The sequence below is a fragment of the Cottoperca gobio genome, chromosome 22 (genome assembly GCF_900634415.1).
Source record: "Cottoperca gobio chromosome 22, fCotGob3.1, whole genome shotgun sequence".
In the NCBI taxonomy this organism is placed as follows: domain Eukaryota; kingdom Metazoa; phylum Chordata; class Actinopteri; order Perciformes; family Bovichtidae; genus Cottoperca; species Cottoperca gobio.
The window spans coordinates 193,190-210,770 of NC_041376.1; the positions used below are offsets into that span (position 1 = coordinate 193,190).

Sequence of the window (17,581 nt, forward strand, 5' to 3'; positions counted from 1 at the left end):
GGTTTCAAACTGTTTGTAAACGTCTCGTTGGGCTTCGGAACATGTTTTATTAATTTCTTTGTAAATTAATGCAATCAATAATTCATCGGTAGAGAAAGACAAAAATAATCACGGCGTGCTGCTTTCCAAGATGAACGTAAGTCATGCAATACAACAAAGATGTGTTCATTTACACACACACACACACACACACACACACACACACACACACACACACACACACACACACACACACACACACACAAAAGAGAAAGTATATAATCTGAAATAATATATTTCAGATTAGCTAACATGGACGAACCAGCTTCGACTTTCCATCCCAAAACTGATCGATAGTAATTTAGGAGAACTGGAACGGATTCAAACCAGCTGCTCATCAATACTTTATACAGTAATCAGACCTCAGAGGGGGCCGCTGGCTTCTAATGTGGAAACATTTGTCCCTCACTGAAACTGGGTCACATTTTATTATTACTGGTTGATCTAAAACATTGAACATATGACAAACAGCAAAGGACGAGTTGTGTTCAGGTCGTGGTTCAGGGTCGAGTCTCTGCTTTAATTAAGCTTCATCCTCCGGAGACCAACGACGTTCTCTAAAGTTAGTTATCGGGACATCAATTGTTGGGACGGACCAACAAACCTCTCCATCCTCGAGCCAACGCCCTCGCTTCTTTACGTCGATAGTGCAACAAAAACAAACATAAGAACGCAGAAATCTATAAGTATATATATTTATTTTAAATACTTACAATTGCTGCGTTTTAAAACGTGTTAAATGAATTGTTGGTGTCTTGAAAGGGATCTGGGCGGCATTTTATTCTCCTGATATATCGTGTGAGAATATTTCTTTCTGCTAAAATGTGTCCTAAAGACATCCGAGCATTTCATAAGATCTCCTAAAAGACGCTTCATTCATTTAAACTGCCTCGAGCTAAAAGAAACGGTGTATATATAGATGAAGGCTTCCTCTTTCCACCGTGTAACAATCGGCCCTCTGTGTCTTCCTCTTTCTGTGAACTCTTTGCTAAGTTACCAACAAACTATTTTAGTATTTAAAACCTTTTGTGCAGCTTTGACACATTTTCCCTCCAAAACGTCGGACGACGAAGCTGCATTTATAAAGTCTCCTCATTAACCCCTCAGATCGTCCCCTCTCCTCTCAGTCCTCGCTTTAAAGATACAAATAGTGCTAATAACAGGTTTTATTCTTAGTAACTGAGCTGATGGTGCACAGAGTTCTTGTTTCCACTTTGGGGGCTGACACGCCCTCTCGCCGCGTGCCTCCCTGCCACTTCTCGTGCACGCTCTCTGTCGTTGTTTCAGGCCTGGATGTTTGCCGGGCAATCAGCGTTGGGCTCAGGAGGGCAGAAGACAAGCTGATTAAGCGGGAGGATTTCCAGCAGATCAGAGCTGCTATTCCCGGCCTCGGCCCCGGCAGATTAAGACCCTCCGCCTGCTGCTCCTGGTCCGCTGGCGGGACGATTCTCTGAGTGCTCGGGCGTTACTCCAGCTTTCATTCAATTACATGACTCAGTCTTCTGGAAGCTCACCAGAGGAGCTCGTATTTATTTAATGGAGGATTGAATAACATTCTCATCAGCCTACTAGTGGTAATTATAAGTCACATGTGGGGGGCATCTTTATCTCTGCGAAGAGCCGCCAAGTTTAGGATTCATCTTCAAATTCATGCCATGAATGTCGATTTCTTTGATGTGCCAGGCATCCATTTATTTCCATAATTAACCAACAGTCTTGAAACTTGCTTGAGTTTGTTAATCATCACAATGAACGTCAAGCTTTCTACAGAAACGTTGAGCCAAATAACTCCACGGGCAGCACTGCACTCCCCCGGGTTCTCAGCGACACACACGGCAAGCGTGAAGTACATCAGTCTGAGGGCTGGTGAGATAATACACACACACACACACACACACCATTACAGTATGAAGGGACAAACTGAAAAACTATCTGGTCATAAAATTTCTCTCTCAATACAAGAAGAAGATGAATGTGAAGGTTTAATCACAGCAACACACACCTCCTCCACAGGGAGCGTTACTCACTCACTCACACTCTCACACACACACACACACACACCTCCTGCTGATACCTGCGAACACAAACCACAAAATAAAAATAACCCACCATCAGTCATTTCTCCACTTCCACAGTTTCCAGCTTCATTTATGATCCAAAACAACTTCACAAGTTACACGTGTATATATAAATTATATAAATATATAAGTGATATATTGATAGAACTGTCAGTGATCTTTGACCTGGTCCAGAAGTGGAAAGCTGGCTCACACACACTCAACCTGTCCAACACAGCAGACCAAAACAGCCACAGAGTTTTTTATAATCCACGATAAAGCCCCGGGGATTAAACCGTTAACAGGCCCGTAACGTCCCGACTGCCTCTGAATGCAGCAGGAGGTTTTGACTAATAACAGCAGCAGGAGTCAGGTTGGACAATAAACAACAAACTGATTTAATGAGATATGATCAGATATAAATGTGTCACAGAACGTTTGAAACACAGAATATCTAAATTGATCGTCAGGGAAATAATCAGCAGCTATTTTGATAATTGATTCATCGTTAAAAGTAATTTTTCATGCAAAAATGACAGAAAATGCCGTTTTCAGCCTCAGATATGGAAGTATTCCAGTTTTATATCATATTAAAGTGAATGTCTTTGGGTTTTTGACTGACAAAAGACATCATCTTAAATTTCATAGATCAAATTATTAATTATTGTTGCAGCACAACTTTTACCTGGTTAAATAAAAAAGGAAAAAGAACGAAAAAGGCTTTAACTTTAAGGAAGAGTTTGACATCTTGAGAGAATTCACTTCTTTGCTTTCATGCCAAGAGTTAGACGAGAAGATTGATGCCACTCGTGTTTGAACATCACAATGAAGCCAGCAGTTAGCTTAGCTTAGCATAAAGACTGGAAACAAGGGGCAACAGCTAGCCTGGCTCTGTCCAAAGGCAACACAATATCAAATGTCAACGTTCCTTCTTGAACCTTAGGACTAGATTCCTAGATTTTTTCCAGAACTTTCAACCATATCACAATCTTCATCGGTGCATGAAGTTTGGTGAGTTTTAATGGCGATCTGTTGACTTTTAAACTCGGTAGCGGTTATGATTTCATCTTTGTAGCCAGTAAGTAGCCTTTGAGTTGGGATCGGACAACCATGGCTGATGAAGAAAGTCGAAAGCTCCAGTAAAAGGCTTGTGAGACTTTAGTTTGTTTTCGTAAATACAGAGAAAATTCAAGGTTACTAACAAAACTTGACTAAAAAGCGAACGATTACAGTGGATCGATCTGTTGGGGATCGACGTCTTGCTCAAAGGCACTGAAGAAACCTTTGACTTCACTTGTGGTGCAACATAATAAAGAACAACAAGAATCTTTTCACACATTTATTGTATTTACTTGAATACAAAAGTGCAAAAAATAAAATAAAAAGGATTCTTCCCCCAACAAATTAAAGAATTAATTAAAAGTGATGATTATTTTTTATATAAAAACAGACAAAGTTCATTCTTCTCAAATGAAATCGACTTGATTTTCACTCTTGCTTGATGCAAGCAACAAACCGGTGCCAAGTGACAGGAGGATAAAATTATGTAACACAAAACTGTAAATCCTCTTGGTGCTGCAGCGCCAGCCGGGACCTGGAGGAGCCTGGCGCCCCGGCTGGATTATCAGTCTTATTAATGTGCATGGAAAATGCACTGGAGCGAGGCAAAGCGCCCGGATTATAACCCACGTCCTGTTTACTGGAGGTGAAAATAAAGAGAAATCACTTTAGGTTCTTGGTTTGGTAGCGAAGGTGAGGTACCCTGTGTGACCGGGTATGTCTCTGGGCAGGGTGGTGGTCTTCAAGGCGATGGGGGCGTGGCTCGGAGGAGTCTTCACCGCAGCGTCGGGCTGAGCCTGAGCGGGGGAGTCGGGGCCGAAGTCTGGCAGCGACAGGTAGACTGTTCGCACGTCGTGGACTCTCAGCAGGACCTCAATGGTGCTGAGCTCCTCAAAACCCTGATCCGACAACGCCTCGCACGTCTTCTGAACCTGCTCGATGCACGGAGAGAAGGAACACACCCGACCTCCTGCAGAGAAGAGAGAGGACAGGTGTTGTTAAAGCGTGTTCCCCGGAAATAATAAAGAAAAGTCAGTAACAAATATGTCTTCTTCGCCTTCTTTGAGTTTGGAAAAATGGCAGAAACATCTGGACGATTTCTCCAGCGCTACTGAAGATTAATGCAACGTTTACCTCGAAGTCTTCTGCCGTCAGAACGAACAGAAACCAGAAGCACCGACTTCTGGTTCTCCACAAACAAACACGCATGATGTGAACCATAAAAAGGGAGAAATATAGCACCAGGGGTCACCAACAAGTGATTCTCTTAAACACACAGACACACACACACACACACACTTTATGAATAAGAAAATACTCAAACAGATGACACGATTTACCATCTTTGCATTCTTGATCAAGATGCAGAAGTTGTTTTCATGGTTATGATTGTAAGAATTATGCTTAGAGAAACAGCAATGGACAAAGATAAATAATCAAAAGCAGATTATTAAACTGAACATGGACTCAGGAGACATTACGTCTACTCCAGGGAAACATGATACTCTTACTATTAATGTTTTTCTTACACCCAAAAGCACTTCTCAAAGCAGATTGTTTTCCTTAAGGACGCCGGCCCGTGACCCGTCGGGCTCCAGGCTGCAGTTTGTGGATCATCATGGGATGAACTGGCGCTCTAACAAACACAGATCACCTCTCGGCTCTTAATGAAACCCCGCGGTGATTTGTGGCGGGAGGTCGGAGCAACGAGCCAAGAAAACTTTCACCGGCTGACCTGAAGAGCGAAGAATGTGACTCCGACCCGTACAGCTGGAGAGGGGCGAGGTTAACTAAACTAAATTAGATCCTAATATGTTTTCTACTTTAAATCTAAAGTGCTGAGAAACAATGTTGGCTTTTCTTGGAGGATGTTGCAGTTATTATTATTATTATTATTATTATTATTATTATTATTATTATTATTATTATTATGTTTTGTATTATATATGTTTTGAGGCATGAAATTGGTGCAACTTCATGCGTTTTCTCGCTCCAATACATGCATGATATTAAAAGTATTTATCGTATTTTTAAGTGCACTTCTATGTAGTACATAAAGAAGAACAGTTCACTTGTTCAAGACCTCCATTAGGGTCACAGCTGTGCTGCAATCTGCTCATTTGATCTTAGCTCACACTTTAAAAAAGGGGAATAATGCAATAATAATGTGAGACAAACTACATATTCTGAAGTCATGCACACGTAATAAAAACACACGGCAGAGTTGCTGAAATAAAGAACTGCAGAGGCCTTTTTCCCCGATCAACACTAATCCGCGGGATGTTTCAGATAGCAGACGTTCCTTCAGCCAACAGGAGCAGCGCTCGCCCTGCAGACAGCCATAAACACAACTCAATGGTCTCCTAACAACCAGGACCAACACACAGGGAGGGGCCGGGTTGATGATTATACAAGGGCGTCTCAGGCAGTTATTAATAAACCCGTATGTCCACAGCACGTCCATCACTAGCATCTATACATGTGTAAAACCTATGATTCCTTATGGGGTTGTTGAGTGTTTGAGTTCATTGAGACGTGTTCGCGTTACGGTTGCATAACAGAGTCTTAAGCGAGCAGGGAGAGAGGGTTAGTCAGTCTCCAGGCTGCAAGCCAAAACATTAGAAGAATTACAACTCTTACACTCGGTCCGCTGCAGCAAACCAGCTTAAGAACAGATCCGGAGGCAGTCTGTGCAGGAAAATGAACAACAAGGTGATGAATTTGGGCTGTGGGCGATACGTCTTGCCTCCTGTCGCCCGCTCAAACACTGGGAAGCTTCCTGTCAGGTGCTGCACAACACCTCAGTGCTTTTCCAGGTGACTTTGGTTTACTGTTGGCCTTTACGTTGAAGCATTTTGTTTGGGGGTGGGGGCAGTGGTGCCCAGCTTGCCCCTGGTTCTCCAGAGAACACATCCAGTCTGAGCAGTGGGAAAGGAAATCAAGGCTTTGCTTTCCACATTAACCAGCTCTCCCTCTCCCTGCAGCATATCCCTGTATGGTCATGGGACTGCTTCGACAATGGCTGCACTCTATTTATCTGTATCTGTGAGTGTGTGTGTGTGCATGTGAGGGTCAACAGCTCATGAAAGGAATATGTAGCAGTGGCACCATAAAAGGGATTCAGAGAGGAGGAGGGAGAGCAGCATTCCTCTTCATATTGGGGCTTACTTTCTTAAATTATGCTGCATTTATGAGCCTCAGGAACATGAGCATGCACTCATAAAATCACTGATCCAGTTCATTGGATAAATGCATCTTAATAAAAAGCCTTGGATACGATATTACTTTTTTATATTATAAAAAAAAATTGCATTACATTAACGCACATCTTTATACTGTACACAAGTACACATTTCTTTGTCAATATCTTTGCACTCTCCATCCTCCTCTGATCTTTAGATTCTAAGGCTTTGTTGTCATATGCACAACAGCTACAGCGTTGAAGATATGAAGTCCCAGGCTCCTCCATCACTGCACCGTACAGTGAACTTAAGTGCAAGAGACATAAAGGTGCAAGAATAAGTCAGATATTGCCGATAAAATAGAAGATAAAACGTATATAAATACCTTTAAAAACATACTTGGTGCAAATGGCCCCTAAAACACCTGCAAACACGTGTAGTGAGGGGGGGGGGGGGGGGGGCAGCTATTTGTTCAACCTATATTATATCAACCTTGACTTAACTTCTGACCACCTCAGTGAACGGCCAACCTGCCCAGGCATGCTGCGGTGTCTGGTCGTCACAGAAACCCCAACATGAGATTATTCTGTGACTGAGAACAAACACAAGGACAAAGTTAATGAGCGCCGCGTCGCTCAGATCGATGGTCGCTGTGTGAGAGCAGACAGGCGACGCAGCCCCGGGGGAAATAAATTCACTGACTGGTATTTAAAAACAAAAGTGCTCAGTCATGTTCCTGCTGTGTCAGGACGAGTCACAGGAAAAGTCGACATCAGGTGATGGTGAATGTTCCTCTGAGGTAACGCCATAGATATAATATATACACACACACATACATACATGCAGCGGGTAAAATAAGTATTGAACACGTCACCATTCTTCTCAGTAAATATATTTCTAAAGGTGCTTTTGACATGAATCTTTCACCAGATGTCGATAACAACCCGTCAAAGAAACCAAAACGAATAAATCAAGAAATTAAGTTATGTGTAATAAAATGGAATAACACGGGAGAAAAGTATTGAACACATGAAGAAAAGGAGGCGCAAGAAGCCAAAATACCCGTCAGTGCAGATTAATATCAGATTAATATCAGCTGGTTCAGTCCCAACTGATGGCCTATAAAAAGGTCTCTCATTACTAAGGTGTCACACTAGAAACCTCTCATGATGGGTAAAAGCAAAGAGCTCTCTCAAGACCTTCGCAACCTTATTGTTGCACAACATACTGATGGCAATGGTTACAGAAGGATTTCTAAACTTCTGTTCCGGTGAGCACTGTTGGGGCCGTAATCCAGAAGTGGAAAGATCATTTCACCATAAACCAGCCACGACCAGGTGCTCCTCGCAAGACTTCTGACAGAGGAGTGAAAATAATGAGTCCAAGAGCCTTGTGGAGAGCTTCAGCAGGTACAACTGTTTCAAAGAAAGCAATAAGTAATGCACTCAACCACCATGGCGTCTGCACGCTCACCACGCAAGACTCCATTGCTGAAGAAAAAGCATGTTGACGCTCGTTTAAAGTTTGCTGCACAACATTTAGACAAGGCTGAGAAATACTGGGAGAATACAGTCTCGTCAGATGAGACCAGAATATAACTCTTTGGATGCCTTAATACACACCATGTTTGGAGGTCAAATGGCACTGCACATCACCCCAAACACACCAACCACCAGTGAAGTCTGGAGGTGGGAACGTCCTGGTGTGGGGCTGTTTCAGCATACGGCACTGGCAAACTTCATATCATTGAAGGAAGGATGCACCGAGACATTCTTGAAATAAAAATCTGACGATGATGAAACGAGGGTGGACATTTCAGCAAGACAATGATCCCAAACACACGGCCAAGGAAACTCTCAGATGGTTTCAGAGAAAGAAAATAAAGCTGCTAGAATGGCCCAGCCAATCACCGGACTAGAATCCAATAGAAAATCTATGGAAAGAAGTAAAGATTAGAGTTTATGGAAGAGGCCGAGGGAACCTTCAAGATATGAAGACCGTGTTGAAGAATGAGCTAAAAATCACAGCTGAGCAAAGCTAGTTTCTGCGTACAGGAGGCTGCTTTCATGTTTGTTGAGATCCTAAAGGGTTGTTCTTGACCAGGTACTATGTCGAATAACAGACACGGAAGCAAAAAAAAAGGAACTTCTTCTCCGATTAGCTGGACGCCATTGCTCCGTGGAGAACCACACGACGTTAAATGTGATTACCACCTTGTTTGTAATCTGGGAGTTTAACAAACATTTTCAAATGCAGCTTTCTTCTCCTGGTAAAAGACAAACGGAGGCCATCAGTGTGATCTTATAAGACTCCTTTGTTTGAGCACGAATGTAAAAGATGCGGCTCGTACCTTGTTTCTTCATAGCAGCCTTGGCGTGTCTCACTGCCTCCCAGGGGCTGGGGATGTCCAGGAAGACGGCGTCCGCCACCCCGGTCACTCCGAAGCCGTCCTTGCACACGTCCTGGTTCCTGACGGTGACCAGGTGATCCACGCGGTGCTCCTTGAACTCCTCCGCCACCTTCTCCGCCCGCTGCTGGTGGAACTCCACCGTGTGCAGGTGACCTGTGGGGGCGATGGTGCGCAGGATGGCGTGGGCGAGGGAGCCGCTACCCGTGCCTACAACACAAACAGGGAGGATGAGAACAGCAGGGACTTGGATTCACTTTGATTTAAACAATTGAAAATAAAGATAATGAGCTACCTGATAATATCAAGTTAAATTTAGAGAAACGAGAACGCAAAAACGGAAACAAACTTATATATGGCCTAGTTCTCTGAATACTATTCACTGGTTTGGTGTAAGTATGAAGAACCAGGACTGATAAGGCACCAGCTACGCAGGATTCTTTGGACATCATGTTGCATGAACACTGTGGACACTCAGATACAGCTCATCACTATCAGGTCTTCAAACCAGATAAAGATTAAAAAAAAAAGGTGCAACTCTATTTAAATGTTGACATAAAGCCGTGTAATCTCAGAAAAACCTCAAACGTACGTGTTGTTATGTCTCAGAAATGACATTAAGAGCTTCCCTCTGTTGAGAGTCTACACAACAAGCTCTCAGCTGACACACACACACACACACACACTTTCTGAGTGCACCCTCTTTGCTCTGCTCGGGTTAAACCCTGCTGCTAATTTGCAGTTTGTTGAAGAGGGATGTGATTTTACAATAAGTAAAACAACACCAGTTATGTGACTTGCCGTTAAGGCGGAGGAAAATGGGGGTGAAACATCGAGGGCACAGCTTGAATCCAGCAGATCTTCCGCCGCCGCCCCCCCCCCCCCCTTCTCCTGACATTACATCACCACCGCCGCCTTTGTTCACGTGGCGACAAAGAGGGCAATGTTTAACCCACAGCAGCCCTTTGACTTGATAAAACCTCCCACTGCTGAGCCGGATTTACAAGGAGTAAATGGGTAAAGTGTGGATGTAGGTAGTAACCCGAAGGAATTAGGGCACACCGATGTAAATATGCAGCTAAAGAACAACAGCTGTCGGTTACAAAACCAGTTAATAACTGTCAGATAAGATGACTGTTTGAATTACCTCATTACTGATAAACAGTGTTATCGTTATGCAGGAAGGACTTCGCCTGCAGATTCACATTATACACAGATATACATTCAGTGAATCTATCAAAACATAAGATGTGTTACGCAATTCAATACAAAAGTCTGTTTAGTTGACACCATTTTAAGGTCTGGATTACATTTCTGAATTGTAGAATCTCTAATTTAGCGCAGGTACAGTATCTGAACCATTAGTACCGTCAGGGCCGAATGCTTAAATAAGTGAGCGCGTGGCATATCGGTCTATAAAACGCCTTCCACAGTTTCCCTTGTCTTGTCGGACTCAAAAATCTAAAGATATTTAATTTACAACAAAAGAAAAGCTGCAAATCTTCCTAACAGAAGCTGGAACCAGAGAGCGGTTGCTTGATACATTAAGTGATTAATCGATCATCAACATAGCTGTCGATTTGCTGTTTTGCTTCAGCACTAATGAACTCCTGCAGCGATGGCTTTTCATCTACATGTGGCACATGATACATTTAAATGGCCACAAAGTGCAGCCTCACCTTGTGATACTGCTTTACAGGCTGAACACATCGATCCTCATCTGCTGTTGAGAGGAAATGGCTGCGCGTCTCCAGCAGAGTTGATGAGCGAGCCTAGAGCTCAAACACCATCTGAACTCGATCCGCATTAAACAGACAATAAATCAGCACAGAGCCCGACTCTGGACCTCAGGCTTCATGCCAGGGTGCTGACGGGTTCATTTTCCATCCAAGTACGTCGCCAAGTCTACCAGAAATACACTCAACATCTGCAGTTTTTTGTAAAATAGTGTCAGAAATGTGTAAATACCAAATGAAATGTGATCGTAGAGCACAGATTTTGAATCTTTGTTTTAAAATTGACATTTTCTTTCCACCAGCAGAGTACGCAGAGTGTATTTTCTGGCAAAGGACAAATTTGATAAAAGGAATCTGTTGTTTTAAGTGTGTAACTGGAGCCTAATTATTACATTGAGAACATGAGAGTGTGCTAAAGTCAAACTGTCCTCTAAACAATGATCTGTGTGCACTCACAACCCGGAAGGTAGCACCACGCTGGTTCCCTCGACAAAAAGCCAACGGGAGTTTTAATTTGTTTTTTTTTAATTAAGCTCTGTGGCAAACAGAAATGTACTTGCATGTTTTGTTTAGCGTAAACAGCGTTATAATAGGGTTATAGGCTGTAAACAAACCACACCACGGTGGCGTGACCTCACGTCAACACCACTGAGTAGAGGAGTTTCCTGTGTTCGGGGTGATGACCTTTAATGTTCCAGACAACCTCTTTCCTTCATCCACTTGTTAGCAACTGCCATATTTAAAGTATTTTATGTCGAACAGAACATTTAAATTACTCCAAACGCATCTAACCAAAAACCCATTCAAAACCCCCGTCGACTTTCAGATGAGGGAATTGAAAGTACAAAAACGCAAACTTATTCCTATTAGTGTCAGTCATGTCTGATACTGTGTGGAGCGATCTGCATTTGGTTCTTAAAATAAAGAAGAAGTAACCCACCATGTGTACTTCAGGGCTTCATAAAGAGGAAATGCTACTTGGTTTGACCGCAGCCCTTAGACGTGCGTCAGCTAAAAGAGCAGGTGGCCACATTAACCCCCAACTCTTTAAGGATAGAAACGCACTGAAATCTCCCGTCACCATCTCTGTTTCCACAGCAGTTTGTTGTAGGTGTACAGAAGAGCAGTCTATTACTCAAATGATGAAGAACAGAGCTTCGCTTTGAAACAACCCGTGACTCACATCAGTGTTTCTAATCTGCTCACAAAACAAGACGTCAAGTCAGTGGGAAGATACTGTACGAGAGGAAGAAGATGATGGTGGTGTTGGTGGGGGAGGGGCTGCAGGCATGCTGAATTATAGGTCATCTCTGCTTTCTGTTCTGCAGCGCTATCAGATACCATCATGGTGGTTTCATAGACGAGAAGCAAAAACGAGGAGGTCAAAGAACTCAACTTCCCTGCAGGCAAATTTATAAAGTGAAAGTAAGAGTAAAGTTCCTCCCATCATTGAACCTCCTCTGTGTCTGTAGACTTCAGTAAAGCACTCAACCCTTAAATGTTGTAGTGAAGGTCAACTGTAGGTGGTTGTTCTGGTAATCTTGAGTTACTGTTTGCTGCATAAATAATGTTTGACAATGTGTCTGTATTTTAAGGCTGATTAGACAGATGCTAAAGTGTGCAGCTAATAAGATGCTGCATTCAGGGAGTCAATTAATAAACCGGCTACTTCATCTGATATTCAAACCATGAATCCTCTGACTTTAAATGTGATAAAACACCAAGAGTTATGGTTTTAATCTAATGTGCAAATGTTAAATATGCATAAACAAAAGGCCAAAGTCATTTGTTACCCAGGCAGACAGTATATTCTAAGGCTGATAATACAGACGTTTATACACACACATTTCTGTATTCATGATGCCATTTTCTACACCCCAAGATTCTCACAAATCTAGTGTTTAATCAAAGAAGTTAATTAATGTCAATGTTGAAACGCTTCTTTAACAGTAACGAGACTTTTCCCTCCTTTATATCAGCAGTGGATGAGACATCTGATCCAATACTGGCAAAATGATCAGTTAATGAAAGTATGGCTGCAGCTAGAGGTTTTATTATTGCATAATATTTTATTACCGTTTGCATCTATTAAATAAAATGACAAGTGCCATTCATAAATTACTGGAGACTAAAGTGTTTGCGGTCAACCTGAATATTTTGTCCGACCAACAGCCAAACTGTTTAATGGTACTTATATTATAACCCCATGAAATAAAGAACAGAGGCTGTAAACTGCAAATGTTATGGTATTTTATGGCTTGATAAATACCTTATTGATCGTCACAGACAAACTTCACGGATCACAAATCGACATTTCAGCTCTAATTAAAAAAGGCCTGGAAATAAGGTTTTATTTGTTTGCAAGAAAAACATTTACTTTGATAAATTGTGATACTTAGAGTAGTTACTTCTCAGAGAAGAAAGAAACAAAAGTGGTATCAAACTAATGTATAATAGCTACTGTATATAAACTGTTTGCACAGATTAAACAGTGGGTCTGTACCTAAAGATTATACATTACGTGATCCATCACAAGCTTCCTACTACAACACTGCAGCCGTTTTAAAAACCAGCCAGAACCCTGCGTCCATTTCTGTTGGTGGGAAAGAATTTCTCCCTGTACAGCGTTAATAATATGACTCAAAAGCCCTTGAGTTACAGTGAGTATTTACTGAGTATACTGAAGCACTGATACAGGTGGATAAAAAGAAAAAAATAGAGTAAACAGTTAGCTTCAAACATTCCCAAGGTGACTCCTCTACATGACCGGATGCTCCTTCAGCAGGCTCGGCTTGTAGGCCTGAGTGAGAACAGCCAACAAAATTATCACCTCTAATCGCTGCATGTTTATACAGCTCACTGACAGTCTCCCCTCCACTGGACAGCACGCACTGCCTAAAAATCAGGCGAGTCACCACCGTGTCGTACAAAATGCCGATTAGCACATTTGTCGACGCGTAATGATACTCAAGTGGGCAGCTAATAAAATACTACATTCAGGAAGTAATTTAATAAACCGGGTATTTCATCCGATATCCAAACCATGACCAGGCCAGAGTAATGTGATACCAATGCAGATAGTGCAGCCCTCGTGCTGACTTAACAGATTTCCTTTTGAGCTCATTTCGCACCCTGGAGAACCCGCCAACCTCATACACACACATGCACACTATTTCCACGAAGTACAATCAATAAAGTGACATGCGCAGGGACTGGCAGTACTAAAACATGATGGAGCACTGCACCACCACATACATATTAACATCCTCTCCCATCCCCCGCTCACTGCCTTTGGACTAGAAGAAACTAACTGCAGCTACAGCTAGCCTGAAAAACACACCAGCACACTGCATTAAAACAAATGGAATTGCAGGATGGAGTTGAAAGTGACTGTGTCAACAAATACTGTATTATATAATTGTGTTAGGCACATCTGTGAGCCATCACACGATGTGCAATATCAACAGCTGAGGCTCTGTGGAACAAAACATCAGACTCAAAAAGGTGTGAACAGGAAGATTAAAACCAGAAGCTTCTTAAAGATGCAGTGGTTAAGATTTGAGGCTTTCATACAATTAAACAAAAGGTTGCAAGAAAGCAAAATACCCCATCCCCCTTCTCGAGACCAGGGGTGGATATAGTATTCAGATGCTTTACTTTAGTAAATGTACTAATACCATACTGTGAAAATACATTAGTACGTGCATATTTTGTATAATGTTGCATTTTACTGCTGTAGATGTTTAAGGTTGTGCTAATTTTAACTCCTTTATATACTGTTGGGTAGTTAAATTTACAGAAATGCATCATATTCTATAAGATTATCATACATTTGAAGCGTGTCCAGTGAGAACCACGTAGCTCTAAAAAGTCAACGTTTCCTCAGAAAAACAGCCTGTTTTCAGCTTTGTGACGATGTGTTTTCCAGCTGGTCCAAGAGGCTTTTTAAATAGTTTATTTAGCTTAAGTTTATCACAAACACTCCAATTCAAAATCATATTTTACTACCCTCTTGTGCTGCTCATTTCCTTTGGTTTAAAGATTTACAGACTAGCAGGGCTGATGCATATTAACTTGCTGTTGTCCAGCCAGTTCCCTCTTGTTGACATTTACAACCACCAACATGCAAAGTGCAGCTTCAACCAAGTTATCACAGAACAGAACGCTTATTCAAAAGAGAATACGGAGGCCAAAAATATTTAAAATTAAACCGTTAGTGTGTTAGTGGTATTATCTTTAAAACTGCTATTTTCCATCTATTGTGTCAGAACCCGTCATTCTAGCAAAACAAATGACGTCATTATTCAGAGACGGGTAAGGAACTATCTTGTTCTCTTAAACCAAACATTCCTGGCAGTTGCTGTTGACCATCTTTGACTATTATTTGAGTGTTGCAGATTGGCTAAATCCATTCTTTATACAGACAATTCTGTGCCAGAATCGAATTTGTCAAATACAATTGTTGTTTTTGAGTAAACACATTTGTTTACCAATATATTTGTCTTGAATCTTAAGTAACCCTCACCTGATTCGCAGACGAAGGACCCGGGCTTCAGCTCCAGCATCATGGTGATGGTGGCGATGTCGGTAGTGTAGAGGATCTGCGTGCGGTGCGGCAGGGTGACCGTCCACAGCTCAGGTGTGGGGTGAAGCACGTACACCCATCGGCCTTTGCTGCAGGTGACCTTCGACCCATAGCGCTGACCGATCAGGTCTGTGGAGTGGCGAAGGACACCGTAGCGCGTCTGCGTTTGGGCGCCCTGCTGCACCTTGACTGCAATCATGGATTCATGGCCCATGTAGACGGTGGCGACGTCTCCATCCTGAATGAAGTCTGAGTACTCCACAAAACTCATGTTGAGCACCGTCAATCTGTAACAGGGAAGTAGGAGATGAACGCTTTACTCCAAAGTATACACAGAAAACTAGCAGTATACTGCTGGGGGCCAGGTCCACATACATAATTGGCAGCTTAATCAAAAATTAAACTTCCAGGTCATGAGTATGACTGGGACATTTTTCTTCAAGCTTCAATATATCCGACTTGAATTGCACTAAGGTGCCTAAACAACCAAACAAATATGGACGCCTCACCATTTGGGGCTATGTTGTGAATGCACAGTATTTTGATCCTCACCTAACCAACTCTGTAACCCTACAATATAATATAACGTGGATGCTCGCAAGTTGTTCACATGGGAATCTTTCCCATTTCTACCATCCATCCCATATGACATTAACGCACGTCTTTTGGACTTATTTCTGCACGTTTCTTAAACTCCATGCTGTGAACGTTGGCACATTCCCATGTCAATATTTAATATATACACTTCTTCAAAGCTCTTTTATTTTAAAAACAGATATGTTGTGCATATTTGAATATTTTTCCAATTTAATGTGTATGTTCTTGCGTAAGCAGCAGGTCTATTTACTTTCATTTTCTCTTACCATGTTTATTGTTAACCACAAAAATACGAAGGCAAATTCCTTGTATGTGAAAACCTACTTGGTAATAGCATGATAGTGTAAATGTTAACCAAGAGGTCAAACTATACATGAAAAAACACTAATGTCGGAGGAGTAGACAGCTATATGACTACATTAATATGTATATATATGTATATTATACTCGTTTATTTCTGTTAAATTTCACCCAAACTGTCAGTCATGTATTGCTTCACAGTCCTCGTTGCCATGGTAACAGCTCACTGTCTATATTCTCTTTATGCAACTACCACGCGCACAAACCGTTATTTTTTAAAAACAGCACAATTCAAACTGAAAAATAACGGTTTTCATTTAAAAGCTACACTTCAGAGAGAGAGAGGGACGGATTCACTTGTGCAGCTTCACGAAAGAAATAAAAAGGGCGACAAACATGTCGGACAACATGGAGAAGATGTGAGTAAGAGGAGTGAATAATGTTGTATTTCTAATGTTTCTTGAGAGGATGTCGAAATATGTTTCTCCTTCAAATAGTGTTTCCCGTAACATATAGTTGCCCTCCGTGATCAGCTTGGTTAATTTAGGTTACTAATATTGGTTAGTTAGTTTGTTAGGGATGCCTCATATTAAATTAAGGCTAAACACTAGTCGATGGAGAATCACTTTTAGGTTAGTAGGTTTTCTGTAACGTTGTCTGAGCTAACAGTTAGCTAATTTAAAGACGATAAAGTTGTTCCAACTGACGCCAACGTTAGTGGTTATCCACGACTGTTAGGTAAAGTTAACGTTAATTTATTGGGTCCCATTTTTGAGTAGCTTAGAAAACAGCTTCAACTTCTATTTTTGTGGTTATCATTAACAGTTTTTAACTTTAAACATACAGAAGAGTCACAGTGCAAAAGGTCTTTACGCAAAACTTAACTGCTAACGAGTGCTAACTGAATTTTCTCTTTGAAAGTAAAACGCTGGTTTAACTTGCTAACTAGCTAGCATGCTAACCGTAGCTACCGTAGCCGTTAACTACGCTCAGAACCGTTGACGGACTCTCGAACCTACCTTCTCCAGAAGTGGCGTACTTTGGAGTTTTAAAAGAACACAAACGTTGATGAGTAAACGATAAATAGTGCTCTTAATGCCGTTGAATTTGCATGTGGACAGCGCCGACAGCTACCCATTCATTCCCTTCACACATGTGGTGTTGTTTTCAGAGGAAGTTGAGGAGCCACGACCGGATGTTTAATTTCTTCACGAATTAGAAAACTATTCACTGACAAAGTGTATTCAAAGTGTATGCAGCCGCATTTTTTTTTGTTGATATGCTTATTTTCCCAATAGTGCATTCTGTAAACTAATATTACACCATGTTTGAGTTGCAAAACCGAAAAAGATCCACTATTCTCATCATCACAACCGAAGTATTCAGATAATTTCTTGAGTAAAATAAGCAATATCACACTTTAAAAAACACTCCATTGCAAGTAAAAGTCCTTTATTTACAATTTTATTTCAGTAAAAGTACAGAAGTATTGGTAAAAACATTTATTTAAGTATTAAAGTAAGAAATAAATTATCATAGACTGCCTAAATTATGTTCTTATTCTTAGATTTATTTTATGTCTTTTCTATTAAGTATATACACATTGATTTAAACTTTGT

At 41.5% G+C, this 17,581-nt stretch overlaps 1 protein-coding gene across 1 annotated transcript; it reads right to left on the minus strand.

The window, feature by feature from the left end:
- Positions 1-3,421: 3,421 nt before the first annotated feature.
- On the minus strand, positions 3,422-17,155 carry trmt61a (tRNA methyltransferase 61A). The gene is made up of 4 exons (XM_029460040.1): positions 16,982-17,155; positions 15,006-15,352; positions 8,688-8,954; positions 3,422-4,125 (listed from the first exon to the last, which is right to left on the minus strand). The coding sequence occupies exons 2-4, from the start codon at positions 15,334-15,336 to the stop codon at positions 3,824-3,826; spliced, it is 900 nt and encodes a 299-aa protein (XP_029315900.1). The 5' UTR covers positions 15,337-15,352; positions 16,982-17,155; the 3' UTR covers positions 3,422-3,823.
- Positions 17,156-17,581: the final 426 nt, after the last annotated feature.

Bases quoted from the DNA above. Each gene is read 5' to 3' on its own strand.
- trmt61a (XM_029460040.1), bottom strand. From the start codon at position 15,336: ATGAGTTTTGTGGAGTACTCAGACTTCATTCAGGATGGAGACGTCGCC. The intron at 8,955-15,005 runs GTGAGGGTTACT...TTTGTGTTGTAG, and splicing joins GTCCTTCGTCTGCGAATCAG to GCACGGGTAGCGGCTCCCTC. The intron at 4,126-8,687 runs GTACGAGCCGCA...TCTTCTCTGCAG, and splicing joins GGCTGCTATGAAGAAACAAG to GAGGTCGGGTGTGTTCCTTC.